The 19,554-nt window shown below is 38.9% G+C and overlaps 1 protein-coding gene across 1 annotated transcript in view; it reads left to right on the top strand.

Annotated features, from left to right (window-relative positions):
- Positions 1–378: 378 nt before the first annotated feature.
- Positions 379–19,554, top strand: part of TNFRSF11B (TNF receptor superfamily member 11b) — a 28,573-nt gene continuing 9,397 nt past the window's right edge. The window contains exons 1-2 of the mRNA XM_055128017.1: positions 379–584; positions 19,117–19,486. Coding sequence (XP_054983992.1) covers positions 555–584; positions 19,117–19,486 — 400 coding nt within the window. The 5' untranslated portion in view covers positions 379–554. The remainder of the gene's footprint in view (positions 585–19,116; positions 19,487–19,554) is intronic.

Genomic DNA, 19,554 nt, shown 5'->3' on the forward strand with positions numbered 1-19,554 from the left:
GGTCTCCGGAAGCCCCGGCTACCGGGTCAGAACAGAAGAAATAGATCGGGTGTCTGAGACTCCCTCCTGGCTGAGTTCGGATCTTGGCCAATTCCGAGGGTCACCAGCTCGGGTGCCAGCCCTCCCCACCGCAGCCCCTCCACCGCAGGTCGCCGCTGCCAAGAGGCAGGCTGATGGCGGGAAGGGGCCGGGTGACCTCAAAGCAAAGCGGCGACAGAGCCGCTTTGTTTCCCTAGTTCGTGTGACTCCCCCCTTCCACCCCCCCACGCCGCCCCTGCTCCCCGCCCCCGCTCCCTACCCCCAAGGCCCCTTGCAGCCGCTTCCGCCCTGGCTCTGAAAGCGTTAACCCCAGACAGAGCTTGACGCACTCCCCGCGGCTCCCACCCAAGGTTCCTAAAAAAGAAAGGTGCAAAAGTTTGGTGAATGAGCGATCAAAGCTACCAAGACTTCCTGTTGCTTAGTTATATAAAGCAATGCACCGGCTGCGGAGTCGCAGCAGCGTCGCCCTCGCCCCTCCGCGGCCTCCGAGCGCCTGAGGTTTCCCGGGAACCACAATGAACAAGTTGCTGTGCTGCGCGCTCGTGGTAAGTCCCAGATCCCCGGGCGCGCGCCTCCCGCCCGCCCCGCCGACCCGGGCGGGCCAAGCTCAGCACCCCGGAGAGGAGGTTCCGAGCCCCGCTGGGGGGAGCGGTCCTCTCTCAAAGCTGCGCTCCAACTTGGGGCTCCCTTTCACTCCGGAAAGCTCTGGTTGAGAAGGAAGGAGCGCCAGATCTTTTTCTGTTTAAGTGCTTAAAAATAAAAATCCATTTAATTCACTTCCCTTCTTCATCACAGGTTATTAAGCCGCCCCTTCCCCCCACCCGTTCTCCCCATCTGTGCTAGGTTAACTCGGATGCTGTCAGCATCACTATGATGAGTATCGCCAAGAGTGTGTTCTGTTAGGATCAGGATAAGTTGGAGGACAGAGCAATCTTTAAACGATTCGACTTAGATTTGGATGTCATGAATATATGATACTTTAGGTTTAGTTCCACTGATGTGACTCTTAACGGGCTCTTTGGATAGCACCAGAAAAAAGATCCCACACAGGCACGCACACACTCTTCTTGAATAATTTAACATTTTAAAATATGTACTATTACTATAGTGTGCGTTGATGTTATTTATGCACGAACATATCAATTAAATCATTGAAATTCAGAGTTAAGTAGGACTATTTTGAACATTGTTTACTCATCATAGTGATGCTGACAGCATCCGAGTTAACCTAGCACAGATGGGGAGAACGGGTGGGGGGAAGGGGCGGCTTAATAACCTGTGATGAAGAAGGGAAGTGAATTGTTTTGTAATGTGGACTGTATAAAGGAGAAAAGTTTGGAGATATTTGAAAAACTGTGAATTTGGATCTTATTTTGATTTAAATATGTACTAATCGAGTTTGTAGAATTTGTGTGTGGACTAGTGACTAACTTCCTTTATGTTGCAAGAGTGCAAAAAATGAAATGATATAAATCAGACATTCCTGAGTGGGTAAGAAATAAAATTTTAAGTCACATATTTGTTTTGAATATTTTGGAGTAAATATTTACATTTTAACATCTCACCCACAGATAGAGAAGAAGTGAAGGCTAAGAAGTCTTCTAGTTAATTCCTGGGATACACAAATGTAAATAAGTAAATAAATAGCAAAGAAATGCTAGGTTGAGTAGAAGTCTGCATGTAAGTATGATAACCATGTGTATTCACCATTGTGAATGCTTTGGAAAAGTTAAACTTTATAAAAACATATTAAAATTGTACAATTATAATAATTGAATAATTGTACATATAAAATTGTACATATAAAATAATTGAATAATTGTACATATAAAAATTGTACAATTATAATAATTGAATAATAATGTTTCTCAAAGTGAACTTAGTTTCCAGGTCAAGAAATAATACAGTCCTAGGTGCTGGAGTGATAGCTTAGCCGGTAGGGCGTTTGCCTTGCACGTGGCTGACCCAGGTTCAATTCCTGGCATTTCATATGGTCCCCTGAGCACTTCCAGGAGTAATTCCTGAGTTCAGAGCCAGGGGTAACTTCTGTGCATCGTTGGGTGTGACCCAAAAAGCAATAATAATAATAATAATAATAATACAGTTCTGGCACCCCAGAAATGTCTACAATCCTTCCCTGTCACCATTGTGTCCTTGTCAGAGAAATCAATATTATGACTTCTAACACTAGAGATGAGTTTTGCTTGTATTTGAATTTTATAGCACTAGAGTTTATGAGTCTTTCATACAAGTCTATTAAGAGAACATCTCCACTGCTGAGTATACACTCATTTTCATCACTATATAGTATTCCATTATATGGATACAACATGATTGTTTTCACTCTTAGCTTTTGGCTACTGTAATTTATCTTGCTAAATGGGACTACTAAGTCTTCCGAACTCTTGTTTTTTTGTCAAAGATTTAAATTTTAGGATTTCTATTCAATTATACACAGACCTTATACTAAATCTTTCTAAATAATAGACAATCATTTTTTAATGTGAAAATATGTGTAGATAATCCTAAAATGAGACAATGCAGTCTTATCCAAAGAGAAGACTTTATGGTGTGACCTGAAATAATAAGTAGGAGAGATTTCCATTTTTAGAATTTGTGAAATTGACTTGTATCATAAAAGAATGGAAATATAACTTTGTAGTCATACATTTAAATTCAAGATGGGCTATTATAAGTACTGAGGTACAGTTCTAGCAACTGGAAGCACTGGAAATATCTAGTCCTTTGTACCTAGGATGCCCAAAACACCAGAGTCAGAGTGGACAAGTGTAAAACATTTCTGTCCCTGTGGAATTCACATTCTGATACTGAAGGTAGATATATTAAACAGGTCATTACATGTAGTAAGGAAGTATAGTATTTGATATGCCAAAACCAGTAATGATAGGTCTCATTCCCCTGATCCTGAAAGAGCCTCCAATCTTTGGGAAAGACAAATAAGGAGAGGCTGCTAAAATCTCAAGGCAGGGAGGAATATAGACGTTACTCGTGCCTGCTCAAGTAAATCAACGAACAACGGGATGACAGTGATACAGTGAAGCTAGTATGATGAGAAATACAAAAGGCAAATGCTGAGTGACTGGGGATTCTTAAAAGGTCTAGACCTAAGGGAAGCTATAAAGCTGTGGTTATCAGTTTGGTCATTTTGGACCTAAATATAAATGTTGGCAACACCATTTACTTAATTAAGGAAAGCAGGCATAATTAAATTTCTCTTGAGCCTTAGCTTTCTGTACAATAGAGATCTTGATAGACCACATATAATCTATAATTATCAGCATTTTGTACGCAGATAACCAGGAATCTTCTGGAACATGTGAATATTGTGAATGAAGGGGTGCTCATGCTCCAAGGAGGGAGAGAAGGTCATTCTTAAATTGAAGAGCAGAATGTGTCACTGATGGAAGACAAATCAAGGTGCCCAAACCTAAGCAAGGCAAAATTGTTTGGCAGAGTAGAATTCTAGGTCCATTTGGTGAGCACAAAGGATGTCCTGGTAGGCAAGCTGTAAGGGACATGACCATGAAGACAAATTCTGTACTCATGGGCTTGTCTAGAATGCTCACTAATGTTGTCAAGTGGAAGCCTTAACTATGCAAGATGAGACAGCATTAGCACATGTCACACCTGCCTGAAAATCCCCTGATCAAGGTTATTTTATATAACCAAGTTTCAGAAGCATCTATTTAACTTCTCAAAGCCATCTTCTGAGTTCCTGTTACAACAGTAGAACTTGGGGTAAAGGATGGAAAGAAACAGAAGAGGAAGGAGAATTTTTTCTCAATACAGTCTCCTTTAGGATAATGTCTTTCTAACTCCCTTTTGTTTCATTACTGTAGGCGTAAGGGTTTCTTCCTCTTCTCCAGTGGTTATGGTGCATATTTATCTCACCTATTTATTTAAGAAAATTTTCTCTTTGAAGCTTCTAGAAAAAGATGAGAGTCAAATTCAGAACAATACTGCTCTGTCTCCAGGAATCCCCTGGCCCCCATCTGTCCTAGCAGTCTTCAGCACAGTCCCTAATTCCAATCTAGTCTTTCATTTTACTTCTCAGGCTAACACCTCCTGTTGTCAAACTCCACTGGTTGGGGAAGGAAGCATTCTATGAAAGATGTTTGATCCACTTAACTAACAGAACAAGAACTGTTGCAGAGCCTATCCAGGGGGCACTAAACACTCAAAATTCTTGCTTTTCTGATCATCAAGGTGCCTATTGACTGTGTTCTACAACCCTCAGCGCCCCCTGCCTGTGTGTGTTTGATTTTCAGTAAAACTTTTCCAATTTAAATCAGACTTTCTTTGGCAGTGGGGTAGGATGGGGGTGCGAGAGCAGTGAAACAATACTGAAAAGAATGATCTTACAAATATTTATGTTTGCATTTTCAAACATAAATACTGATTCCCTTGGGGTGTCTCTTGCATTGCTATTATTGAGCCAAAAATCATCAATGTATTTGTATGTCTTACCTGTATTTGTACATTTTAGTCCTCATAACAGATTTCTTCTATGCTAATTCATATGAAATTCTTTAGAACAACCTTCTCTTCTGAAATGACTGACATTTAATAAATCAACATACTGGCATAAGTACACTATAAAGGGAAAGAAAATAAATCACACATGAAGACATAAGGAAGTCATGGTATTTCAGCACCTTTATGTAGAATTGACTTGAATAGTCCATCAGGAACCAGTACTGATGATATGCTTTGGGGTTCAAAACAGTACTTGATGTTTGCTTTGATCCTTTTCTGAAATAGTGAAGAAATCTGGCTAGTGTTCAAAATAAAGTACAATTGTCTATCAATTTTTATGTTTTAAAGCTTCTAGAAAATTCTGTATGTATAGAAATTCTGCAAAAATCTCCTTGAGTTGGATATAAAATTAGATTACAACAATCACTCAGATCATGGTAGACATTTTAATAGATATCAATAGCATACCAGTTGTCCATCTGACATTTGAAAATTGTAAAGGCTATAAGATTATTCTTGATTGTTCAGAATAGCTAGCAGCCTACAGTCATTGTATCAACAAAATCCCCCACAAATTTCCAGAACTTCTAGGAGGCAGTAATAGCACCACCTCTGTGGTAAACCTAGTATGAGCTCTTTGCAAACATAGATTTTTTTCATCCTATTCATATTTGTAGCTCCTAGTTTCCACAGCGCCTAACATGCAGTGTGTGTTTGCTGAGTCAAAGAAGCTATGGTGAGGTTTGCAAGGACCTTATAATCTACTAGCAGTTTCCATGGATATTCCAGCTGAAAGGAGTTTATTGCCGGGAATTTATTTTCTGTTTGAAAATATAAACCTCTACCTGCCTGACCATATTTTAAACATTCTATTATACATTTCTACTATAAAGATTCTTAGGAATATTTTCATGTAGGCCCATTCTTAAGCAGCAAGTGAAAAATAGGTTCAAACCCTGTGGGGTGTGCTCTGAGTTCAGCCGAACCACTTTCTGATCTCTTTTGGGTCATCCTAGCTTCAATTTGGGGACTTGATACATTGAAATGTTTGTAAAATATTATACAGAAGATACCAAAAACGCATTTTGACTAAAAAATAAAATGTCCAGAGAAGAGAAGCCTGAGCCATGGGTTAAAAATAAATCTAGATAATTTACCTAGAGCAGGTTATTAAAGCCTTAGGGAAGATTTCATATGGCAGAAGATAGAGAAGTAGCCTTAGAAACGTTTTTGATTCTGATAGTCTGGTAAACAAAATGCAAATATGAACAGTAATAGCAGCCATGTTTAGAAAGAAAAACAAAAAAATCAAAATAAAATTTAGCAACCCACAATAGCAGGAACTAGTGAATCGGAAATCCTAGCAACATCTGTAAACTATCTCTGCAAGAAGAAAGAGTGAGGTATGGGTAACTTGAAATAGATACAAGCACAGTATTTTTATGTGACATATAATTAGTTTTTGGAGCTCACTACCACAGAATATTTTGGTGTGACTATCTTTGAAACTCTAAAAAAAGAATTCTTTTTAGACAGTTGTAAGGTATAAGAACAGGCTTACAAGACATTAGGTGAGGCACTCTGTTGTAATCTGTCCTTCTAATACTGTCTACTTGAGATCTCTTCATTAACTCCGAAAAGGCCAAAATACTCTCTAGGCATGCAAACACGGCCTACATGGTTTCTCTCAACTGCTTTGTGGCTGAACATGATCCAGGCACTTGAGTAGATTTTTGTTTTCATCTCAGTTTCTCTGAAGCATCTAACTCAGCCAGGTCATAAATGGAGGGAAGGAAATGTCATTCCCAAAGTCCTTTTTTAAAAAAAATGCTCTCAATGGCCTTGATTTATTATTATTTTAGTAAATTTTAGAAAGTTTATCTCTCAAAGAAATTTGATGGCCTTAATGCTTTGAAAACATTGCTTGATTATCTTCAAGCTTCTTTAATAATAATGCTAAAAATAGTCTAAGAACTTTCACTTGGATTTAGTCTGGATTTTCTATAACAGCCTCTAAGATAATCAACTATAGCATAGAAAAACAGGTGTCAAGATGAATTTAGATTTAAAATGAGTGAGTAGTTCATCTGTGCTTTTTGACTGCCTTTGATAAATTCAATTTTCTCTCAAGTCTTTGACCCAAGCCTCAATTTTTCTGCCATGTGATATTACTTTCTTATTCAAAAATCTGTCTTTTATTCTTATATGAATATCATATTCAATTATTGAAATAATTTCTCTCGTCATCATTATGTAGCAACATCACCAACCCAAAATAAATGTAATTTTAGCCTTCAGTTGTGGGGTATAGTGACAATAAAAACCACTGAAATGACAGAAAAGATAGGCTCTTAGTTCTGCCTTAGACACTGAAATCCAACCTATAGGTGACTTGTCTTCTCTAGGTATTATGTATCCATCTCTGAGAAAGGGTTTAGATCTGATGGTGCGTCAAAACTTGCCGTTAATTGGAAGTATTGTCATTAAATGATAGATTTAAAGACATGTATTACATTCTCTTAATATTTCAAACATACACAAGTCAGCCTCATTTATTGGTAAATAAATTATCCGCGAAATGTCACTTTTTTCTGCCCAATTGACTTCATATGTAAGTAATTTCATTTTGTCAATGAAGTAACAAGAAGGACATAAAAAATATTACCTACTCATATGTAGTAAGGCTTATTAAGATAGTAGGTTTTTCTCTTAAAGCAAACAATAAATTCAATATTAAAAAAATCCTTCTTGCCTTAAGCTAGTAGGCATGGAAGTCATCAATGTACTTTTTTTTTTAAATAGTCCTTTTAGTTAGAAGCTAGGTTCAAGACATTCCCCTAAGACATATACTAACAAGTTACAATTATGGTCAATAGCAGTTTCTTTAGACTCACTAAGTAGAATTTCCTTTTAATTTATGTTTCTCAAGGATAACACAGCAATAGCAGGTACTCAGGAAGAACCTGGCAACATCACATCTCTTTCTGTTATAAATGTTAGATCTTCAGGGCCAGTAAGCCTGAGAATGGGCAGGTTGACAGAACCATTAAATATTACACATGTCTACCTTGGGTAGCTAATAAACAGAAACCTCTGTTCCCACATTCTGTTTTCTGTTTCCTCTTTCACTTTTTGGAGGCGGAGAGCACACCTAGCTTTGTTCAGGCATATTAGTCCTGCCTCTGGGCTCAGAGATCACTGTTGGTGGTACTGAGATAACCATATGCAATGTGAGACACTGAACCAGTGTTAGCCACATACAAGGCAAGAGTATGTGCCTTGTATGTGCAAGAGCTTGCACCTACTGTCCTGTTCCATCTTTTATTTTCTTTTAATTAAATTAATTTTTTTTTCTGCTTTGGGGCTACTCCTGGCAATGCTCAGAGATTACTCTGGGTTCTGCACTCAGGAATCACTCTTTGTGATGCTCAGGAGATCATATGGGATGCCCATGGATTGAACCAGGGAACAAACACCTTACTCACTGTACTATCTCTCTGACCTGCACTGCCATCCCTTCTTTGAATATGCAATCTAATGATGGAAGAATCTTGGCACACTGATGGATATGGTATAGCAGAAATGCAAGTATAAAACAATAAATATTGCAATCATGCAGAATTGGTAAATTTTTAAATAATAAAAAATTGGAGCAGCAGGCCCCCATAATAAAGGTCAGATAGAAAACATGAATAAGGTTGAGTGAGTAGCAGAGTAGTTTGTCGTAAATTGTTCCCAATCCTCTTCACTTTCTGGAACGTGATTAAGATTATATTTCACAGCCCCTCTTGGTGGGGGTGGGAAATGTGACTAGTCCTGCTCAGTGATGAGCCACTGCTAACTTAGTGCCATTATATGTTTCCCTAACACAGTTTTTTGTCACTTGACCTCCTGCCCAGCAAACCAGTCTTGAATCAGAGAATAGTTGCTATATCATCCTACATCCTGGGCAAAGACCTATGTTTACAGCTTGCAGTTGATCCACTAAGAATGTAGCATGAGTGAGAAATAAACCTTTGCTGTTTTTAAACCACAGAGATTTTTAAATTGTTTATCAGTGTGACCTAAAACCCAGCCAGTCCTGACTCATAAGAATGGCCAGTAATTCTCTGATCATGAGAGGAAGTAACTGCAAGAGAACACTGAAAAAGCAGAAATAACTACAATCTGTGATTTGGGATAATCAGCTTAAATTCCTTCTTCATCAAAGCTATTGTTGAAGAATTCTTGAGGAAGAACCCCATTTTTGCTTCTGTGTTAAAAATTCAAACTGTGGGGAACTGAGATGACACCAAAGTTTAGCTGTGATACAAAATAGGACAAACAAGAAATCCTTAAAAACAGCCAAAAAATCAAATACCTCATTATGTGAGAGTAAGAAAACATTGATGTTCTTGTCCTGACTTCCAACTGACCCTTCCTTCATAGAGGTTTTGTATAAGTATTCTGGTGCCCTTGTTAAAAATGAGTTTCTAGACTTTTTAGAAAACAAAAGAGGATGTGGCAAGTACTTATCCTTTGGTACCTTACTAGAGAGAATAGTTTTGGAAACACAAGAGTGTTAGAAAAGGAAAGAGAGAAAAGGCCAGGGGGTCCTTAATGAATTGGTGATTAGAACAAAATGCAACTATTAGCTCAGTCTTTAAGGATCCCCTTCCTTGAAGACTGTGTGAGCTACTCCATTCCAGGACAGTAGAGGGAGAAGAGGAAATTATTCTTCAGGATAGATAGATGGCAGATGGATAAAGAGATAAACAAAAGATTATCAAGAGGTAATTTTTTTAAATTAGTGAATTACCGTGAGGTACAGTTACAGACTTACAAACTTTCATGCTTGCATTTAAGTCATACAATGATCGAGTACCCATCCCTCCATCAGTGCCCATTCTCCACCACCAATGATCCCAGTATTCCCCACACCCCACCACACCTCTGTGGCAGGACATTCCCTTTTTTTCTTGCTCTCCTTTTGGGTGTTGTGGTTTTCAGTAGAGGTCTTGAGTGGCCATCGTGTTTGATCTATAGTCTACTTTTAACCCGCATCTCCCATCCCAAGCGGGTCCTCCAAACACCCTTTGGAAGAGGTAATTTTATCTTACAGATAAAAGACAATAGATTAAACTGAGTTTTACATTGTGTTATTGTTGATATATCACATGCTTATGTCCTTCTTAAGATTTTAAGTTCCCCGATAGAATTCTCAGTTGGTAAAGTCATTAATTCAGGCAGGGTTAGACTAGAATCCCAGTTTGACTATGTACTAACCCAATGACCTTTGACTGATTACTCAATTTTTCTGAGCCAGCTTTTTTATTCAGAGTCAGAATAACCCTCACTTTCGTGCTGGCTGGAAGGGATGGCGGATATGAGCAGGAGAAGAGGAGGATGAATATCAGCCTTCTTTATAAGAATATGATATTGATAGTAAGAGTTCTTTGAGTATGGCGCTCTCATTCTTCTAGTATGGTGTTTCAGATGTTGTAAGAGTAGACTGAAGGTTTCCATGTTTAACTCATAATGTTCATATTAACTGTCGGGTTTCTATTTTATTTCATAACCCTCATGGCATGTTTCTTTTTCTTGCCATCTTATATAACTATAAGTTGGTTGGGTTTTAATCAGGTCACTAGCAGCCCAGAAAAGCTTTCATAAGGTGGCAAGAGACATATATTATTCTGAAAGAAAGCACCAGGGAAACAAATGAAATGGAGTGAAAGAACTGAAGTTCAGAAATGATCACTGTCACTGTCATCCAGTTTCACATGGATTTGCTTGAGTGGGCACCAGTAACATCTCCATTGTGAGACTTCTTGTAACTGTTTTTGGCATATCGAATATGCCACAGGTAGCTTGCCAGGCTCTGCCGTGCGGGTGGGATACTCTCAGTAGCTTGCCAGGCTCTCTGAGAGGGAGGGAGGAATCGAATCAGGGTCAGCCACGTGCAAAGCAAACACCCTACCCTCTGTGCTACTGCCCTTCCTGAGCCCCAAATGCCAGACATTGTAGCTGGAAACTTTGAATTAATTATACCACCCTTGTGCACATCACACAAATACTCATCACAAAGTATTAGGACAGTTGTACTAGGGCTCCTACTGAGTTGTGCTCTTTTGAATTCAATTCTGGTGATTAACAGAAACCCAGAGAAGGGATGTCAAAGTCCAGGGACCATAATACTTGAGATCACTCCATAAACTTGGAAAGTTTTAAGTATTCACCTGCACTTAAATTTCTTTTCCTCAGAGATTTGTTTTCTTTCAAATACTAGTCTATCAAATGTTAATCATCTGCAAAAAAACTCTGTGGTACCAAAAGCATTTTAATCCAATCTATCCTGAGAATTCTGGTTGATCCCAAACATAAGCAAGATAGCACTATCCAATTTAAAAGGCTTTTCTATTAAACTTGACAGCTAAAGGAAACTTCTGATGGGAATGAAAAAATCACATTAAAATTGCATTTTACCTGGAGACAGTTTTTCCACCCCATGAGAAGCAAAAGACTGTAAAATCTATCTCGGAGATTCATCTAATAAATCATAATTGCTTGCATTTCCTTTTCCCTGTTTGCCTAGCAAAAGCTGTGGACAATAAATCAGTCTGTACAAAGAAACAGATTTAATTCATTTGCTTTTACTTCCTCACCTAGAGACAGAATCTCCAGCTAAACTGGCTATTGTGAAAATGATTAAGTCATGGTAGATACTCAGGTAGGCAACTGGAGCAATAGATAAACCTCTCAAATGAACATGCTGTTTGTGCCCCTGCCCTTTTAGAGTTGGAGCAGAATTGCTTGCAAGATGAAAGGTACTTAAAAACATTCTTTCTTCAGGCAAATCCTGCCATCCCTCTCCTTCTAGCAGGCAAGATAACTGAATTTTTATGGTAATCTGCAAATTTAGCTTTTACATGGTTGATGGTTATAATCACTAGTAACCCTAATTATCGACAGGCTTTCTACATATCTATTGAAAAGTATTAAATTGGATCTGTTGAATACTCACCATGTATAAGAAACCATGGTAAGTATTTAAGCAATGTCAGGAATGTGGAGAAAAATGCTTTCCTCTCGGGACTATCAATGCACACACCAGAATTATTATTTTTTAAAACATTTGATCTAGATTGGGAAAGTAATACTAGTAGAAAACAGAGAGAAACTGGTTTTAAGATCAGATTAACAGAGGATTTTACTAGAGAAAACTCACTGATACATTTTGTGTTTGACTTACTTGTTTACAAGAAACTTCAAAATGTCTTCAAAAATGGGTCTGATCCAAATTTATTTCTAACTTCTGTGCAATTAGCATATTTAATAATGCCTCACGATTGTCTGGGATCCTATTCTTCATGAAGTTTGCAGAAGAGTGAACTCATTTCATTTTTTCATTTTTAATAGTTTTTAAGGGCTACACCCGGTGGGTTACTCCTGACTCTGTGCTCAGGGATCACTCCTGGAAGGGCTTGAGGTAGCATATGTTGTGTCAGGAATGGAACTTGGGTTGGTTCATGCAAAGCAATACCTGATGTACTATATCACTCTAGTCCCAAGAATAAACTCATTTGAAATATAACAGTTGTATAGAAGTAGTTAAAATCATGCATATTTTACAGACAAGAGTCCAGAATTACTAGCTTAGTGAGCCTAGCAATCAAGCTGATTTTAAGTTCTGCTCTGCATACTTTAAATGCAGATTCCCAGCTGAAAGTGCTCTTGGGAATTCACATTAATCGCACTGCCGAATGAGACACGTTTTAGAACTTATCATTATTCATTTAACAGTCTTCTTGAAATTCTGTGATAGATGTGTTTTACTTAATCATTTTTTCCTAATATTTATTAATCCCAAATTAATAGTTTAATCATTCTCTTTACATACATAACCTTATATAATATCATTCAAACTCTCATATTATAGGGAAGCTTATATGCTCACAATACTGAAAATTGCAACTCTGCCCTGAATTTATAATACGTATATCTATTTGTCTGCTGGACATTACTTGAATCACATAAATGGATATTATCCCAAATGAATTCATTGTCTTTCTCTATTACTCTCTCCTCCTTCTGCTGCCAGTAATTAACAGTGATCCTAATGCTTAGAATTTATGGGCATGTTCTTCAATTCTTTTGAGTAATTCCTCCTCATGCAATCAGCCAATATCACATATATACTGACTCTCCTACCTTACTTGTTCCTAAACACAGCCTCTCATCATTTCTCACCTATTTCTCTTCTGAATCTACTTTTTACTCTTTTGGCTTACAAGTGTTTTGCAGTGATTTGTGAGTATTTCCCACCAGACTGGTCTTTTAGACAATTGTGCCTACAACTCCATCACTTGGCAGTATTTACAGAGTGTGATTATTTTAGTAAGTATCTTCTGGATGAATGAATGAGTTACCTAAGAAATGAAGGGGGAAATGTAAAGAACTGTAAGGCTACAGAAAATTAAGAATATAATTGCTCTTTACGAAAATATTTATAATAAGTCATATTAAGTATAAGAAAACTTTAGAAAAGTTGCCATGATATATATCCACAATGTTTCCTTTCTCAGCTAAAATCAACTGGAAAATGGCATGGTTTCCAAACTGACCAGAAGTTTAGCTAACTCTGGACCATCTTCAAATAGTTTTCTTTGGCAAACATCATGACGAGGGATGACAAAAGGAACTCCCAAACCAAGTAGTTATTTCGGGCTTTGTGTGGGCTCCTTTTAATGAATTTTCCATAAAAGGAAACCCACTGGGTCACTCATGGTTCTACAAATCAGAGAGCAAGGCTGGTAGAAAGGAATTGAATGCATTGCGTAATGCAAAATAAACTCATTGGAGGAAGCGTATTCTGCTTCGGTCTTTTATGAAGAATCATGCAGCAGTAGAACACTAGTAAAGTCACTTGTTATTTAAGAAATGTCCGCCCTAGTAGTCTTGGTTGAAAACTGGTTTTAGTACAAAGATAAAAAAGTCAAATTCATTCATCAGGATTTCTGGATGGCTTTGGTTGATTTTCTAATTTTCCTAATTGATTTGTAATCTGAGTGTAAAATTGGTGTTTTGGGGGCATACTTTTGGATTATGCCTAAATGGGTACGTTAAACAATTTGACCCCAAATAACACTTTGTGGCAAATGTCCCTAATTTGAATTCTGTCTCCACTAATTTCTGAGACCTAGAGTGGTTAATTAATTATTCTGTGTAATTATTCTGTGACTTATTTTTACAACTTATGAGAAATTAATATTAAGAATGTTAAAATATCTTAAAATAAATATGAAAATATTATAAAGCCTTGTTTTTCCTCTCCCATCTCTACAGAGTATATATGCAATGCATGTTCATCAGAGTAAAATAGAAGACAGAATTCTATTTTTTTAGCCTACCCAAAATTACCACACCTTTCTACTTGAAATTCTCATTTTTCAATAATAATGCAAAATGAATAACGAATAAGGATTAACTAAAATATCACTTAAAGCATATAATAAGGAATCACTGTATCACTGTATCACTGTCATCCCGTTGCTCATTGATTTGCGCAAGCAGGCACCAGTAATGTCTCCATTGTGAGACTTGTTGCTGTTTTTGGCATATCGAATATGCCACGGGTAGCTTGCCAGGCTCTGCCGTGCTGGAGAGATACTCTCGGTAGCTTGCCGGGCTCTCCAAGAGGGGTGGAGGAATTGAACCCAGATTGGCTGCGTGCAAGGCAAATGCCCTACCTGCTGTGCTATATTACTTTTTTCATTTTCACCTAAAACAAACATTAATTCACCTTGTTTAAGACAAGACTGGGCCTTTCTTTGGAATATCTTGTTTGTTAACTGAAGTTCCATGCTGTCTTTTTTATACAACTCTAATATATTACATATTGCCTCTCCATTTCTCTTTTAGAACTTAAAGGCGTTTGTGAATCAAATTAATTATATCAACCTCTTGCTTTAAAAGATTTTTTAAAAAGAAGTACTTTTTATCATTTTGGTTTTACAACTGTTTTGGCTACTCCACATTGCATAGTAGTTTGTTGTGTTGCTTTGTTTCAGTTTGGCAGCCCATGTTTATCAACTTGTTCCCAAAATATTTGATTTACTTTTCACAGAAAAATAGGAATTTTCATAGCCATGTGTATAAATATTCAGTTGAATCATCAAATTAGTTAAATATTATAATTACACTTATGATTTCATCTACACACAACAAACAGTGATTCAACAGCAAATATGCAATAGCTTTTGTTAAGCACGTAAAAACAGACAGGAGGTGACATGCTAGAGAAGGCCTAAGAACTCAGGGAGCTGATGTGAAAGAGGGAAGAGAAGGCATGTATAGATCTGAAAAATGGAGGCTATAAAATAGAGTTCTGCTGTGAACATGGGTTTTTTTCACACAGAGTAGAAGAAGAGGCACTGTGTGTGTGTGTGTGTATGTGTGTGTGTGTGTGTGTGTCCGTGTGTGCACATGCGCAGTGCGCTTGCACATGTATATTGCACTATGGTTTACAGTACTGTTGCTGATAGTGTTACATACATAACAATTTTCCATCTTGTTCTGAAATAAATTTAAACTCTTACTTGTTTTTAAACATTATCAGCTGGCAAAAGAGTGAATGTCAATATTAAAATAGTCTGTCCTCTGGAATCTTTTACATTGCTGTTCCAAGCAGGCAAGACAAGAGACAAGCCTGAGATGAAGGGCCTATTAATCTTAGCCATCCTCTGTTTAGTTACTAGTTCCAGAAATTCTGTGTGGGAACTGGGGCTAACCAGAGACTGAGTTCCAAACATCCAGTTTTGACCACACATCATTCTGACTTTTCACCAAAGTGGAAAATTTTCAAGTTAAACACAAGCTTGATGGAACTTGTTGAAAAGAAATTGGTAACTTTGCAAAGCTTTCTGATTTTTCAAAAATACGTGGTGTAATTCCATGTGGTTGTCTTGGAGATACTAGCATAATTGCTCTATAATCCTTTCATTAACCGTATTTATTTAATTGATTTTATTTTCTGTGAATTCCTTTCACCCCCAACTTCCTTGTAGTTGAAGGAATGGCGATTCATTTCCAAAGCATGGTTTGAGGAGACCAGTCCAGTCCATTTGCCTTGGGGAAAAAAAATGACATCAGCACACTTGCTCATAGCTTGTATTTGTCCAGATCGTTTTAGTGAGAAACACAAGGGCCATTCTGGGGGTTTTCCCCATCCCATTCTCATCACATGGCAAAAGAGTAAAGAGTCAGTGCTGATGAATAAATGGATATGACCGAACTGTATTGAAATGGAAAATGTGAACTAGAATTTGTCAGACTGAGAAAAGTCTCAGTGAGTCTATCAGGTCTCACTCACCCAATATCAGCAAAGGAGTCAATACACTCCCCTGAACCTGGAGCCCAGCACCCTCAGAGCCACAGAACCCTCAGAGGAGCCTTTCGAGGAAACTAAAGGAAGCAGCAAGAGAATTTTTTCTTAGTGCTCTTATTCTTTAGCTTTAAGGATTTTTAACAGTATTTGAACAAAACCCTTCCAATATGCCTTGAAATATATAATTTAAAAATCCTTGAAGGTATAGACCTTCAATAAGTTACAAAATATCTGACTTCATTCGGTTTTATTTCCTTCCAATAGATGATAGCTGTTCTTGACACATTTCTTCACTTCTTTGCTATCTGCCTTCTTGCAGGGCCATGAGTTTCTTAAAGGCAGGGACGATTTTGTGCACCACCATAATCTAATTCTGTCTACGATGCATGGCATGGCAAGGGTGCTCAATAAATGACTTGTAGGAATAGATTCTGCTTCTAGTCATTATACACTGAAGTAATACTGTAACTCACTACTGATCCTGTTCTCCACCTCTGAATCCAGTCCATGTAAGGGAAAAAAAGAAGTCTCAGGGAAATATACTCCCCCCATAAATCTTCATTTTGGGGGTATCCTAAAAATTAACACATGTAGCCCAAATTTTACACTGTACTCTACTTTATCTTGGTTCCGCTTAATTCGTATCACTGTGAAAATTGCTTACAGTTAACAGAGTCATGGCCAAAAGTAAGATGGAACTATGGTCTCCTGAGCACTGTGAGGGGCACTTCTGAACACAGAACCAGGAATAGCCCCTGAGCAATATCAGAGCCTAAGCAGTTACTCAAGTCTCGCATATTGTTCCCAAGAGTTGTGGAGCATGATGACAGACACTGGCGCAGATAAGACCTGACCTTGCATAGCAGCCCAGAAGCGAAGCCTCACAAGAGGGAGTATCTGGGCAAAGTTGGCAAGAACAGCTGGCAAGTCAGCCAGCACCAGGTGTCCAACCTTGAGCCTCACTTGACCTCCTGGTCACATGAGCCCTAGACACAGAAACTGTCACGTATGCTTAGCAAGTCATCCTAACTGCAGCATCTATTTTTGATTGGGATTGGACCAATCAAACTAGAGTTGGAGAGGTGATCGGCCAATAATGCTAAACTTTCTGATTGGACCATCCTCTTAAGCCGAGACCCTGTATAAAATATGTGTTTAGGGGCTAGAGTAATAGTACAGAGGGTAGGGTGTCTGCCTTGCACTCGGCCAACCTGGGTTCGATTCCCAGCATCCTATATGGTCCCCCAAGCACCGCCAGGAGTAATTTCTGAGTGCAGAGCCAGGAGTAACCTCTGAGCATAGCCGGGTGTGACCCAAAAAGCCAATATATATATATATATATATATATATATATATATATATATATTATATGTGTGTGTGTGTGTGTTTATTTGACAATAAAGTGAACAGCCATCAGCTGCTCCCTGAGGGTGTTTCTCCACCCCCCCTCATCCTTCACCCCACGTCTGCCTGGACCTGGTGTGGGCACCACTGAGGTGGGGGAGACTGTTCCCCAACACAGAGTTAAGTTTTGGTTTCCTATGAGGTTTCTCAAGTTCTTCAAGGAAGAGTATTGACAAAAAGGACTGTGTTTGACCTGTCACAGTTATATGTAAAATAAAAACTAAAAGCCAAACAGACCATCCCAATGCACAAACACCACTGTTCCCAGTGAGATTGCTTGTCAGTAATGAGCAAAACTGCTTCAAGGCCACCCTGAAGACCATTTGAGATCTAAAATACAAGACAGAATACTTAGGTGAAGCTGCACTCCCAAACAGCACCCTGACCCGTGACATCCTCTCTGCACCCCCCTGCACAAACTTTTCACTATCTTTCTATATGGAAACTTCCAAAACCCAGGCTGCCCTGAGAAACGCTTCCCCATTAACCTGAAGAGAAATGATTGCTTACCCCTCTAGATATCATTCACCAGTGGGAGACAAGATAAACCAAAGGATGTTCTACAGAAAGTATGAGTCTTAGCATTCTAGGAATCTTTCCAGAAGACAGCAGTTTCATGGGGATAAGGATCATGTCTTACTCACATATTTCTGGGATCTTTCTGGTAGGCATTCAACACATGTCTGCTGCATGACTAAATGCTTTATCGGGATGACTGTTCATGTAACCATACCTTCAAGCATTGCCAACTTTTTATGTGTTTGGAATCAGAATGTCTCAGAATGAGCAAACTCAGGGCACTGTCATCTGGCTATAAATATGACTATCTAACCACTGAATCTAAAAATTATCATCACCCCACTTTCTCCTCAATATTTCTCCTCTTTTTTTTTCACAACACTCTTCTAACATAGAACATCTGTGAATTACCATTTTCTTGTTTTCCCTTCTGGACCACAAGAACTGGATTTCTTACTCATTCTTTATTGCTATACCCCAAGAGCCCCAGAAGAGAGCTCAACATATATTATGGGTTTAGTAACTATTGATCAAGTAAATAAATACATGAATAATTTTTTTTTTTTTTGCATTTTGGGTCACACCTGGCGATGCACAGGGGTTACTCCTGGCTCTGCACTCAGGAATTACTCCTGGCGGTGCTCAGGGGACATACGGGATGCTGGGGATCAAACCCAGGTTGGCTGCGTGCAAGGCAAACACCCTGCCCACTGTGCTATCGCTCCAGCCCCCTATACATGAATAAATTTTGAATACAGACTCCATGCACAGGAATCACTGCCCGACATTGCCAAATCCCAGTTCTTACTTCAAAACTAGGAGATAAGAAGGGTTAGGGTTATGAGTCTTGGGAATGTACATTTTTATCAACAACTCTTGTATTCAGAAAACCACTAGTCCATCCAACTCAGTAAATCAAACATAATTCTTGAGCTCAGGGAGATAAAACATATTTCATGCCCGGGGATTATTTGGCAGGGTATCAAAGTGGAATCACTCCTATTCTGAGCTTTCCACATCAGACACCCGAGAGTCTGGATTGCCCTTTATCAATCATCCTAAAAATTAACTTCTAATTTGTTATTATAAACCCCTATACATCACTGTTCCCTAACATGTTGTGTCTCTAATTGAATTAACTTCCTTGCTGCCCAGTAAGTGTGCATCACTAACATCAAACCCATGACTTACTTTGGGTTTTACAAAGAAATTTTGAATCTAATGATGACTTTGTTCAGAAAGGCTACTCTGTGTCTCTGACAAGAAGCCATTGTTTCCTTTCCTTCTTCCAGCTCCTGGACATCTCCGTTAAATGGACCACCCAGGAAACCTCTCCTCCAAAGTATCTTCATTACGACCCCGAAACCTCCCGGGAGCTGATGTGTGACCAGTGTCCTCCTGGCACTTTCCTCAAGCAGCACTGCACAGCGAGCCAGAAGACAGTGTGTGTCCCCTGCCCACCCTACCACTACACCGACCGCTGGCACGTCAGTGAGGAGTGTCTCTACTGCAGCCCAGTGTGCAAGGAACTGCAGCATGTGAAGCAGGAGTGCAATGCCACCCACAACCGCGTGTGTGAGTGCGAGGAAGGCCGCTACCTGGAGCTGGAGTTCTGCCTGAAGCACAGGCGCTGCCCCCCTGGGTCTGGCGTCCTCCACCCTGGTACGCATCCGCTTTGCCATGGTGGGAAATATGCATTAGAAGCTGACAAAGTAGGAGAGTTGGGAAGG

This window comes from Sorex araneus, chromosome 2 (genome assembly GCF_027595985.1).
Source record: "Sorex araneus isolate mSorAra2 chromosome 2, mSorAra2.pri, whole genome shotgun sequence".
Taxonomy (NCBI): Eukaryota; Metazoa; Chordata; class Mammalia; order Eulipotyphla; family Soricidae; genus Sorex; species Sorex araneus.